Source organism: Stegostoma tigrinum, unplaced genomic scaffold, assembly GCF_030684315.1.
Source record: "Stegostoma tigrinum isolate sSteTig4 unplaced genomic scaffold, sSteTig4.hap1 scaffold_710, whole genome shotgun sequence".
In the NCBI taxonomy this organism is placed as follows: domain Eukaryota; kingdom Metazoa; phylum Chordata; class Chondrichthyes; order Orectolobiformes; family Stegostomatidae; genus Stegostoma; species Stegostoma tigrinum.
In genome coordinates this window covers 5,001-16,306 of record NW_026728654.1, presented here as the reverse complement: position 1 = coordinate 16,306, position 11,306 = coordinate 5,001, and the positions used below count along the sequence as shown (strand labels likewise).

The 11,306-nt window shown below is 55.5% G+C and overlaps 1 protein-coding gene across 1 annotated transcript in view; it reads left to right on the top strand.

Moving 5' to 3' along the window:
* Nucleotides 1-9,709: 9,709 nt before the first annotated feature.
* LOC125450046 (cyclin-dependent kinase 17-like) overlaps nucleotides 9,710-11,306 on the top strand; it is a gene marked incomplete at its 3' end in the record, with an annotated part of 5,700 nt that continues 4,103 nt past the window's right edge. Inside the window, exon 1 of the mRNA XM_059644338.1 lies at nucleotides 9,710-9,860. Within this exon, the coding sequence (XP_059500321.1) occupies nucleotides 9,746-9,860 (115 nt within the window). The remainder of the gene's footprint in view (nucleotides 9,861-11,306) is intronic.

Genomic DNA, 11,306 nt, shown 5'->3' with positions numbered 1-11,306 from the left:
GTTCATATATGGACCGGACCCTGATGGGGGTGGGGTGTATATATAGATATCGCCCTGATGGGGGTGGTGTGTATATATGGACCGGACCCTGATGGGGGTGGGGTGTATTTATAGACCGGACCCTGATGGGGGTGGGGTGTATATATAGACCGGACCCTGATGGGGGTGGGGTGTATATATAGACCGGACCCTGATGGGGGTGGTGTGTATATATAGACCGGACCCTGATGGGGGTGGTGTGTATATATTGACCGGACCCTGATGGGGGTGGGGTGTATATATAGACCGGACCCTGATGGGGTGGGGTGTATATATAGACCGGATCCTGATTGCGGTGGGGTGTATATATGGACCGGACCCTGATGGGGATGGGGTGTATATATAGACCGGACCCTGATGGGGGTCGGGTGTATATATAGACATGGCCCTGATGGGGGTGGGGTGTATATATAGACCGGACCCTTTTGGGGGTGGGGAGTATATATGGACCGGACCCTGATGGGGGTGGGGTGTATAAATAGACCGGACCCTGATGGGGGTTGGGTGTAAATATAGACCGGACCCTGAAGGGGTTGTGTTGTATATATTGACCGGACCCTGATGGGGGGTGGGGAGTATACATAGGCTGGACCCTGATGGGGATGCGATGTATTTATAGACTGGACCCTGATGGGGGTGGGGTGTATATATAGACGGACCCTGATTGGGGTGGGGTGTATATATAGACCGGACGCTGATGGGGGTTGGGTGTATATATACCAATGGCCCTGATGGGCGTGGTGTGTATATATAGACCGGACCCTGATGGGGGTCGGGTGTATATATCAGCCGGACCCTGATGGGGGTGGGATGTATATATAGCCATGGCCCTAATGGACGTGGTGTGTATAGAAAGACCGGCGCCTGATGGGGGTCGGGTGTATATATAGACCGGATCCTGATGGGGATGGTTTGTATATATAGACCGGACCCTGATGGTGGAGGGGTGTATATATAGACCGGACCCTTATGGGGGTGGGGTGTATACATAGACCGGACCCTGATGGGAGTTGGGTGTATATATAGAGCGGACCCTGATGGGGGTCCGGTGTGTATATAGACCGGACCCTGATTGGGGTGGGGTGTGTATATTGACCGGACCCTGATGGGGAAGGTTTGTATATATATAGACCGGACCCTGATGGTGGTGTATATATAGACCGGACCCTGATGGGGGTTGGGTGTATATATAGACCGGACCCTGATGGGGGTGGGGTGTATATATACTCCGGACCCTGATGGGGGTGGGGTGTATATATAGATATGGCCCTCATGGGGGTGGGGAGTATATATTGACCGGACCCTGATGGTGGTGGGGTGTATATATAGACCGGACCCCGATGGGGGTGGGGTGTATATATAGACCGGACCCTGATGGGGGTGGTGTGTATATATAGACCGGACCCTGATGCGGGTGGGGTGTATATATAGGCCGGACCCTGATGGGGGTGGGGTGTATATATGGATCCGAGCCTGATGGGCGTGGGGTGTATGTGGACCGGACCCTGATGGGGGTGGGGTGTATATATAGACCGGACCCTGATGAGGGTGGGGTGTATATATAGACCGGACCCTGATGGGGGTGGAGTGTATATATGGACCGGACCCTGATGGGAGTGGGGTGTATATATATAAACCGGACCCTGATGGGGGTGGCGTACATATATGGACCGGACGCTGATGGGGGTGGGGTGTATGTATAGACCGGATCCTGATGGGGGTTGGGTGTATATATAGACCGGATCCTGATGGGGGTGGGGTGTGTGTATAGACCGGACCCTGATTGGGCTGGGGTGTGTATATTGACCGGACCCTGATGGGGATGGTGTGTATATATAGACCGGACCGTGATGGTGGAGGGGTGTATATATAGACCGGACCCTGATGGGGGTGGGGTGTATACATAGACCGGACCCTGATAGGGCTGGGGTGTATATATGGACCGGACCCTGATGGTGGTGGGCTGCATCTTTGGACCGGACCCTGATGGGGGTGGGGTGTATATTTGGACCGGACCCTGATGGGGGTTGGGTGTATATATAGACCGGATCCTGATGGGGGTGGGGTGTGTGTATAGACCGGACCCTGATTGGGCTGGGGTGTGTATATTGACCGGACCCTGATGGGGATGGTGTGTATATATAGACCGGACCATGATGGTGGAGGGGTGTATATATAGACCGGACCCTGATGGGGGTGGGGTGTATACATAGACCGGACCCTGATAGGGCTGGGGTGTATATATGGACCGGACCCTGATGGTGGTGGGCTGCATATATGGACCGGACCCTGATGGGGGTGGGGTGTATATTTGGACCGGACCCTGATGGGGTGGGGTGTATATATAGACCGGACCCTGATGGGGGTGGGGTGTATATATAGACCGGACCCTGATGGGGTTGGGTTGTATATATTGACCGGACCCTGATGGGTGTGGGGTGTATATATAGACCGGACCCTGATGGGGATGTGGTGTATATATAGACCGCACCCTGATGGGGGTGGGGTGTAAATATAGACTGGACCCTGATGGGGGTGGGGTGTTTATATAGACCGGACCCTGATGGGGGTGGGGTGTATATATAGACCGGACGCTGATGGGGGTCGGGAGTATATATCGGCCGGACCCTGACGGGGGTGGGGTGTATATATGGATCCGACACTGATGGGCGTGAGGTGTATATGGACCGGACCCTGATGGGGGTGGGGTGTATTTATAGACCGGACCCTGATGGGGGTGGGGATTATATATGGACCGGACCCTGATGGGGGTGGGGTGTATATATAGACCGGACCCTGATGCAGGTGGGGTGTATATATAGGCCGGACCCTGATGGGGGTGGGGTGTATATATGGATCCGACCCTGATGGGCGTGGGGTGTATATGGACCGGACCCTGATGGGGGTGGGGTGTATATATAGACCGGACCCTGATGAGGGTGGGGTGTATATATAGACCGGACCCTGATGGGGGTGGAGTGTATATATGGACCGGACCCTGATGGGGGTGGGGTGTGTATATGGACCGGACCCTGATGGGAGTGGGGTGTCTATATATAGACCGGACCCTGATGGGGGTGGCGTTCATATATGGACCGGATGCTGATGTGGGTGGGGTGTCTATATATAGACCGGACCCTGATGAGGGTGGGGTGTATATATAGACCGGACCCTGATGGGGGTGGAGTGTATATGTGGACCGGACCCTGATGGGGGTGGGGTGTGTATATGGACCGGACCCTGATGGGAGTGGGGTGTATATATATAGACCGGACCCTGATGGGGGTGGCGTTCATATATGGACCGGACGCTGATGGGGGTGGGGTGTATGTATACTCCGGACTCTGATGGGGGTGGGGTGTACATATAGACCGGACCCTGATAGGGGTGGTGTGTATATATGGACCGGACCCTGACGGGGGTGGGGTGTATATATAGGCCGGACCCTGATGGGGGTGGGGTGTATATATAGACCGGACCCTGATAGGGGTGGGGTGTATATATGGACCGGACCCTGATGGGGGTGGGCTGTATATATGGACCGGACCCTGATGGGTGTGGGGTGTATATATAGACCGGACCCTGATGGGGGTGGGGTGTATATATAGACATGGCCCTGATGGGGGTGGGGTGTATCTATAGACAGGACCCTAATGGGGGTGGGGAGTATATATGGACCGGACCCTGATGGGGGTGGGGTGTATATTTGGACCGGACCCTGATGGGGGTGGGGTGTATATATAGACCGGACCCTGATGGGGGTGGGGTGTATATATGGACCGGACCCTGATGGGGTGGGTTGTATATATTGACCGGACCCTGATGGGTGTGGGGTGTATATATAGACTGGACCCTGATGGGGATGCGGTGTATATATAGACCGCACTCTGATGGGGGTGGGGTGTAAATATAGACTGGACCCTGATGGGGGTGGGGTGTTTATATAGACCGGACCCTGATGGAGGTGGGGTGTATATATAGACCGGACGCTGATGGGGGTTGGGGTGTATATATAGCCATGGCCCTGATGGGCGTGGTGTGTATATATAGACCGGCCCCTGATGGGGGTCGGGAGTATATATAGGCCGGAACCTGACCGGGGTGGGGTGTATATATGGATCCGACACTGATGGGCGTGGGGTGTATATGGACCGGACCCTGATGGGGGTGGGGTGTATATAGACCGGACCCTGATGGGGGTGTTGTGTATATATAGAGCGGACCCTGATGGGAGTGGGGTGTATATATAGACGGGACCCTGATGGGGGTGGGGTGTATATATGGACCGGACCCTGATCGGGGTGGGGAGTATATATGGACCGGACCCTGATGGGGGTGGGGTGTATATGGATCGGACCCTGATCGGGGTGGGGTGTATATATAGAGTGGACCCTGATGGGAGTGGGGTGTATATATAGACGGGACCCTGATGGGTTGGGGTGTATATATGGACCGGACCCTGATGGGGGTGGGGTGAATATTTCGAGCGGACCCTGATGGGGGTGGGGTGTATATATAGAGAGGAACCTGATGGGGGTGGGGTCTATATATAGAGCGGACCCTGATGGGGGTGGGGTGTATATATAGACGGGACCCTTATGGGGGTGGGGTGTATATATGGACCGGACCCTGATGGGGGTGGGGTGTATATATAGACTGGACCCTGATGGTGGTGGGGTGTATATGTAGACCGTACCCGGATGGGGGTGGGATGTATATATGGACCGGACCCTGATGGGGGTGGGGTGTATATATAGACCGGAACCTGATGGGGGTGGTGTGTATATATGGACCGGACCCTGATCGGGGTGGGGTGTATATATAGACCGGACCCTGATGGGGGTGGGGTGTATATATAGACCGGACCCAGATGGGGGTGAGGTGTATATATAGAGCCGACCCTGATGGGGGTGGGGTGTATATATAGACCGGGCCCTGATGGGGGTGGGGTGTATATATGGACCTGCCCCTGATGGGGTGGCGTGTATATATAGAGCGGACCCTGATGGGGGTGGGGTGTATATATAGACGGGATCCTGATGGGGGTGGGGAGTATATATGGACCGGACCCTGATGGGGGTGGGGTGTATATTTGGACCGGACCCTGATGGGGGTGGGGTGTATACATAGACCGGACCCTGATGGGGGTGCGGTGTATATATAGACCGGACCCTGATGGGGCTGGGGTGTATATCTCGACCGGACCCTGATGGCGGTGGGGTGTATATATAGACATGGCCCTGATCGGGGTGGTGTGTATATATGGACCGGACCCTGATGGGGGTGGGATGTATGTATGGACCGGACCCTGATGGGGGTGGGGTGTATATATAGACCGGACCCTGATGGGGTTGGGGTGTATATATAGACCGGACCCTGATGAGGGTGGGGTGTAAATATAGACCGGACCCTGATGGGGTTGGGGTGTAGATATAGACCAGACCCTGATGGGGGTGGGGTGTATATCTCGACCGGACCCTCTTGGGGGTGGGGTGGATATATGGATCGGTCCCTGGTATGGGTGCGGTGTATATATAGAGAGGACCATGATGGGGGTGGGGTTTATGTATAGACTGGACCCTGATGCGGGAGGGGTGTCTATATAGAGCGGACCCTGATGGGGTTGGGGTATATATACACCACCACCATCAGGGTCCGGTCTATATATACACCCCAACCCCATCAGGGTCCGCTCTATATATATATGGACCTGGACCCTGATGGGGGTGGAGTGTATATATAGAGAGGACCCTGATGGGGGTGGGGTCTATATAGAGAGCGGACCCTGATGGGGATGGAGTATATATGTAGACATGGCCCTGATGGGGGTGGGGTGTATATATAGACATGTCCCGGATGGGGGTGGGGTGTATATATAGACCGGACCCTGATGGGGGTGGGGTGTATATATAAACCGGACCCTGATGGGTTTGGGGTGTATATATGGACCGGACCCTGATGGGGCTAGGGTGTATATCTCGACCGGACCCTGATGGGGGTGGGGAGTATATATAGACCGGACGCTGATGGGGGTTGGGTGTATATATAGCCATGGCCCTGATGGGGGTGGTGTGTATATCTAGACCGGACCCTGCTGGGGGTGGGGTGTATATATAGGCCGGACCCTGATGGGGGTGGGGTGTATATATGGATCCGACCCTGATGGGCGTGGGGTGTATATGGACCGGACCCTGATCGGGGTGGGGTGTATAAGGAGACCGGACCCTGATGGGGGTGGGGTGTATATATAGATCGGACCCTGATTGGGGTGGGGTGTATATATAGAGCGGACCCTGATGGGAGTGGGGTGTGTATATATAGACGAGACCCTGATGGGGGTGGGGTGTATATATGGACCGGACCCTGATGGGGGTGGGGTGTATATATAGAGCGGACCCTGATGGGGGTGGGGTGTATATATAGACCGGACCCTGACGGGGGTTGGGTGTATATATGGACCGGACCCTGATGGGGGTGGGGTGTGTATATGGACCGGACCCTGATCGGGGTGGGTTGTCTCTATATAGACCGGACCCTGATGGGGGTGGGTTTCATATATGGACCGGACGCTGATGGGGGTGGGGTGTATATATAGACCGGACCCTGATGGCGGTGGGGTGTATATATAGACATGGCCCTGATGGGGGTGGTGTGTATATATGGACCGGACCCTGATGGGGGTGGGATGTATATATGGACCGGACCCTGATGGGGGTGGAGTGTATATATAGACCGGACCCTGATGGGGGTGGGGTGTATATATAGACCGGACCCTGATGGGGGTGGGGTGTATATATAGACCGGACCCTGATGGGGGTGGGGTGTAAATATAGACCGGACCCTGATGGGGTTGGGGTGTATATATTGACCGGACCCTAATGGGCGTGGGATGTATATATAGACCGAACGCTGATGGGGTTGGGGTGTATATATAGAGCCGACCCTGATAGGAGTGTGGTGTATATATAGACGGGACCCTTATGGGGGTGGGGTGTATATATGAACCGGACCCTGATGGGGGTGGGGTGTATATATGGACCGGACCCTGATGGGGGTGCGGTGTATATATGGACTGGACCCTGATGGGGGTGGGGTGTATATCTCGACCGGACCCTATTGGGGGTGGGGTGTATATATGGACCGGACCCTGGTATGGGTGGGGTGTTTCTATAGAGAGGACCTTGATGGGGGTGGGGTGTATGTATAGACCGGACCCTGATGCGGGAGGGGTGTATGTATAACCGGACCCTGATGGGGTTGGGGTGTATATATAGAGCGGACCCTGATGGGGGTGGGCTGTATATGCACCGGACCCTGATGGGGTTGGGGTGTATATATAGACCGGACCCTGATGGTGGTGGGTTGTATATATTGACCGGGCCCTGATGGGGGGTGGGGTGTATATATAGACCGGACCCTGATGGGGGCGGGGTGTATATACCGACCGGACCCTGATGGGGGGTGGGGTGTATATATAGACCGGACCCTGAACGGGGTGGGTTGTATATATAGACCGGACCCTGATGGGGGTGGGTTGTATATATTGACCGGGCCCTGATGGGGGCGGGGTGTATATATAGACCGGACCCTGATGGGGGTGGGTTGTATATATTGACCGGGCCCTGATGGGGGGTGGGGTGTATATATAGACCGGACCCTGATGGGGGTGGGTTGTGTGTATCATCCGGGCCCTGTTGTGGAGATGATGTATGTGTTGACTGGGCCCTGACAGAGAGCTGGAGTGTATATGTTGACTGCTCCCTGAGTCGTGGTGATGTATATATTGACCAGGCCCTGGTGGGTGAGGGCGTGTATGTATATATTGACCGGGCCCTGATTGGGGTTTGGCAGGGTTGTGATGTATATCTTGACCTGGCCCTGATTGGGGTATTGAGGGGGGTGATTTATATATTGACCGGGCCATGACTGGGATGGGAGGTGGGTGATGTATGTATTAACTGGGCCCTGATTGGGGTTGGTTGGGGGGGAGCGGGGGCGATGTATATATTGACCGGGCCCTGATTGGTGTCGGGGGGAGTAGCCGCGATGTATATATTGACCGGGCCCTGATTGGTGTCGGGGGGGAGTGGCCGCGATGTATATATTGACCGGGCCCTGATTGGTGTCGGGGGGGAGTGGCCGCGATGTATATATTGACCGGGCCCTGATTGGTGTCAGGGGGGAGTGCCGCGATGTATATATTGACCGGACCCTGATTGGTGTTGTGGGGGAGCGGGGACGATGTATATATTGACTGGGCCCTGATTTGTGTCGGTGGGGAGCTGGGGCGATGTATATATTGACCGGGCCCTGATTGGTGTCGGGGGGGAGCGGGGACGATGTATACATTGACCGGGCCCTGATTTGTGTTGGGGGGGAGCTGGGGCGATGTATATATTGACCGGGCCCTGATTGGTGTCGGGGGGGAGCGGGGACGATGTATATATTGACCGGGCCCTGATTGGTGTCGGGGGGGAGCTGGGACGATGTATATATTGACCGGGCGCTGATTGGTGTCGGGGGGGAGTGGCCGCGATGTATATATTGACCGGGCCCTGATTGGTGTCGGGGGGGAGCGGGGACGATGTATATATTGACCGGGCCCTGATTGGTGTCAGGGGGGAGTGCCGCGATGTATATATTGACTGGGCCCTGATTGGTGTCGGTGGGGAGCGGGGGACGATGTATATATTGACCGGGCCCTGATTGGTGTCGGTGGCGGAGCGGGGGCGATGTATATATTGACCGGGCCCTGATTGGTGTCTGCAGGGAGCGGGGATGATGTATATATTGACCGGGCCCTGATTGGTGTCGGCGGGGAGCAGGGCCGATGTATATATTGACCGGGCCCTGATTGGTGTCGGGGGGGGGGAGCGGGGGCGATGTATATATTGACCGGGCCCTGATTGGTGTCAGGGGGTGTGGCCGCGATGTATATCTTGACCGGGTGCCCCTCCGACCCAGTGTTTTCCATGAGTGTCCCATTAAGCTGTTTGTTTAAACCGGCTCCCCCCCTGCCCCCCACCCCCACACCCCCCCTGCCCCCGCGACCTCCCCCACCCCCCCCCCCCCGCGACCTCCCCCACCCCACATCCCGATTCTGTTCTGGAGTGACGTTCTGCTGGATTAATTTTATTTTAACTGAAGCTCTTTATTCTTTTCAATCTGCAATGTTTATCTTTAATTCAATTTATCTTTTCAATTTCTCTGTTTTTTTCTGGTTTTCACCCTCTCCCCATCCTCCTCCCTCCGTTCCTCTCGTTTTTGCTCATGTTTTCGTGAGTACTCCTCCTCTCTCCGTCTCCTCTTCACCCCTCCCTCCCCATTCCCCTCCATCACCCTCTCCTTCTCTCCGTGTCTCCCCCCCCCCCGCCACCCGCCCCGGCGGTCTCTCCCTCCCGCTCCCCTTCTCCCTCTCTGTTGCTCTGCCTGTCCCTCTCCCTCTCTCTCTCTCCTCTCTCCCTCCTTCTCTCTCTTCCTCCTCTCTCCCTCGATTCCTCCTTCTCTTCCACTCTCTTCTTCCCTCTCTCCCCGCCGCCCTCCTTTCTCTCCCCCCTTTCTTCCTCCCTCTCTCTGCCTCTCCCTCCCCCTCCTTCTCCCTCCCTCTCTCTCTCTCCCCCCTCCCTCTGTCTGTCCCCCACCCCGGTGCTGGTGCTCCCCGACAGATGCGAGCCTCAGGATCGGTAAAGCCCCCGGCTCTCACAGTATGCACTCCTTCCTGCAGCAGTGTGCTGTCGCCCTGAGGAAGCCCAATGCTCACACAGCCCACAGCACAGTGGGTAGGAGCCTCAGCTCAGACCTACACAGGAACACCACCCTAGGTGACTATCTCTCACTCTCCCGCTCGACTCTCTCCGTGTGGGAGACAGCCCTGCACCCTCACACGCACCTCTCTCTCTCACACACACCGTCTCTCTCTCTCTCTCTCTCTCTCACTCACTCACACACACACACACACACACACACACACACACACACACACACACACACACACACACACACACACACACACACTGTCTCTCTCTCTATCTCTCTCTCACACACACACTGTCTGTCTCCCTATCTCTCTCTCTCTGTCTCTGTCTGTCTGTCTCTCTCTCACACACACTGTCTGTCTCTCTCTGACTGTCTCTCTATCTCTCTCTTTCTCACACACACTGTCTGTTTCTGTCTCTGTCTCTCTCTCTCTCTCTGTGTCTCACACTCTCTGTCTCTCTCTCTCTCTCACACACACACACACATATGCACACACGCACACAAACACACACACAGTCTCTCTCTCTATCTCTTGCTCTGTGTCTCTCTCTCACACACACGCACCAACACTCTCTGTCTCTTCGCTGTCTCTATCTCCCTCTCTCTCTGTCTCTGTGTGTGTGTGTCTCTCACACACTGTTCTCTCTCTCTCTATCTCTCTCACTCTGTGTCTCTCTCTGTCTATCTCTCTCCCTCGCTGCCTGCCTATCTATCTCTCTCTCTCTGTCTCCCTCTCTCTCTCTGTCTCTCTGTTTGTTTGTGTGTGCGTCTCTCACACACACTCACTGTCTGTCTGTGTCTCTCTATCTCCCTCTCTCTCTGTCTCTGTGTGTATATCTCTTTCTCTCACACACACACTATCTGCCTCTGTCTCTCTCTCTCTCTGTCTCACTCTCTCTCTCTCTCTGTCTCTCTCTCTCTCTCTCTTGTCTCACTTTCTCTCTCTCTCTCTCTCTCTGTGTCTGTCTGTCTCTCTCTCTCTCTTTAAAGCCATTTTTAAATACAGAACTAACTACGCTTTACCTTAACACAGTTTCTCAGGCCCAGCTGTGGGGGGCGCGAGGGGTGTGTGGGGGTGGAGGGGTGGGGGCAGAAGGGAGGGACAGGGTCCTGGGAATAGATAAGTGACATTCGCACCACACAAATGCCCCAGGCTATGCCCATCTCACCCCCCCCCCCTTGATGCTCAATGGCATTTACCATCACTGAACCACCCACCCCCCCCCGCAACTATCAACATCCTGGGGGTTCCCAGTGAGCAGGAACTGAGCTGGGACCCCAACCCCATATCAATGCAGTGGCTACAAGGAGCAGGTTGGAGGCTGGGAATCCTGCAGCGAGTAACTCCCGTCCTGGCTCTTCCCCCCGCAAAGCCTGTTTCCCCCCCCCCCACCACAATCGACAAGGCAGGAAGGTGAGGCAACACTCCCCACTTGCCCCTGGAAGGGGGCAGCTCCACAAACACTCTGAGAAACTCGGGCACCGTCCAGGTACAGAGCAGCCACCCCCAC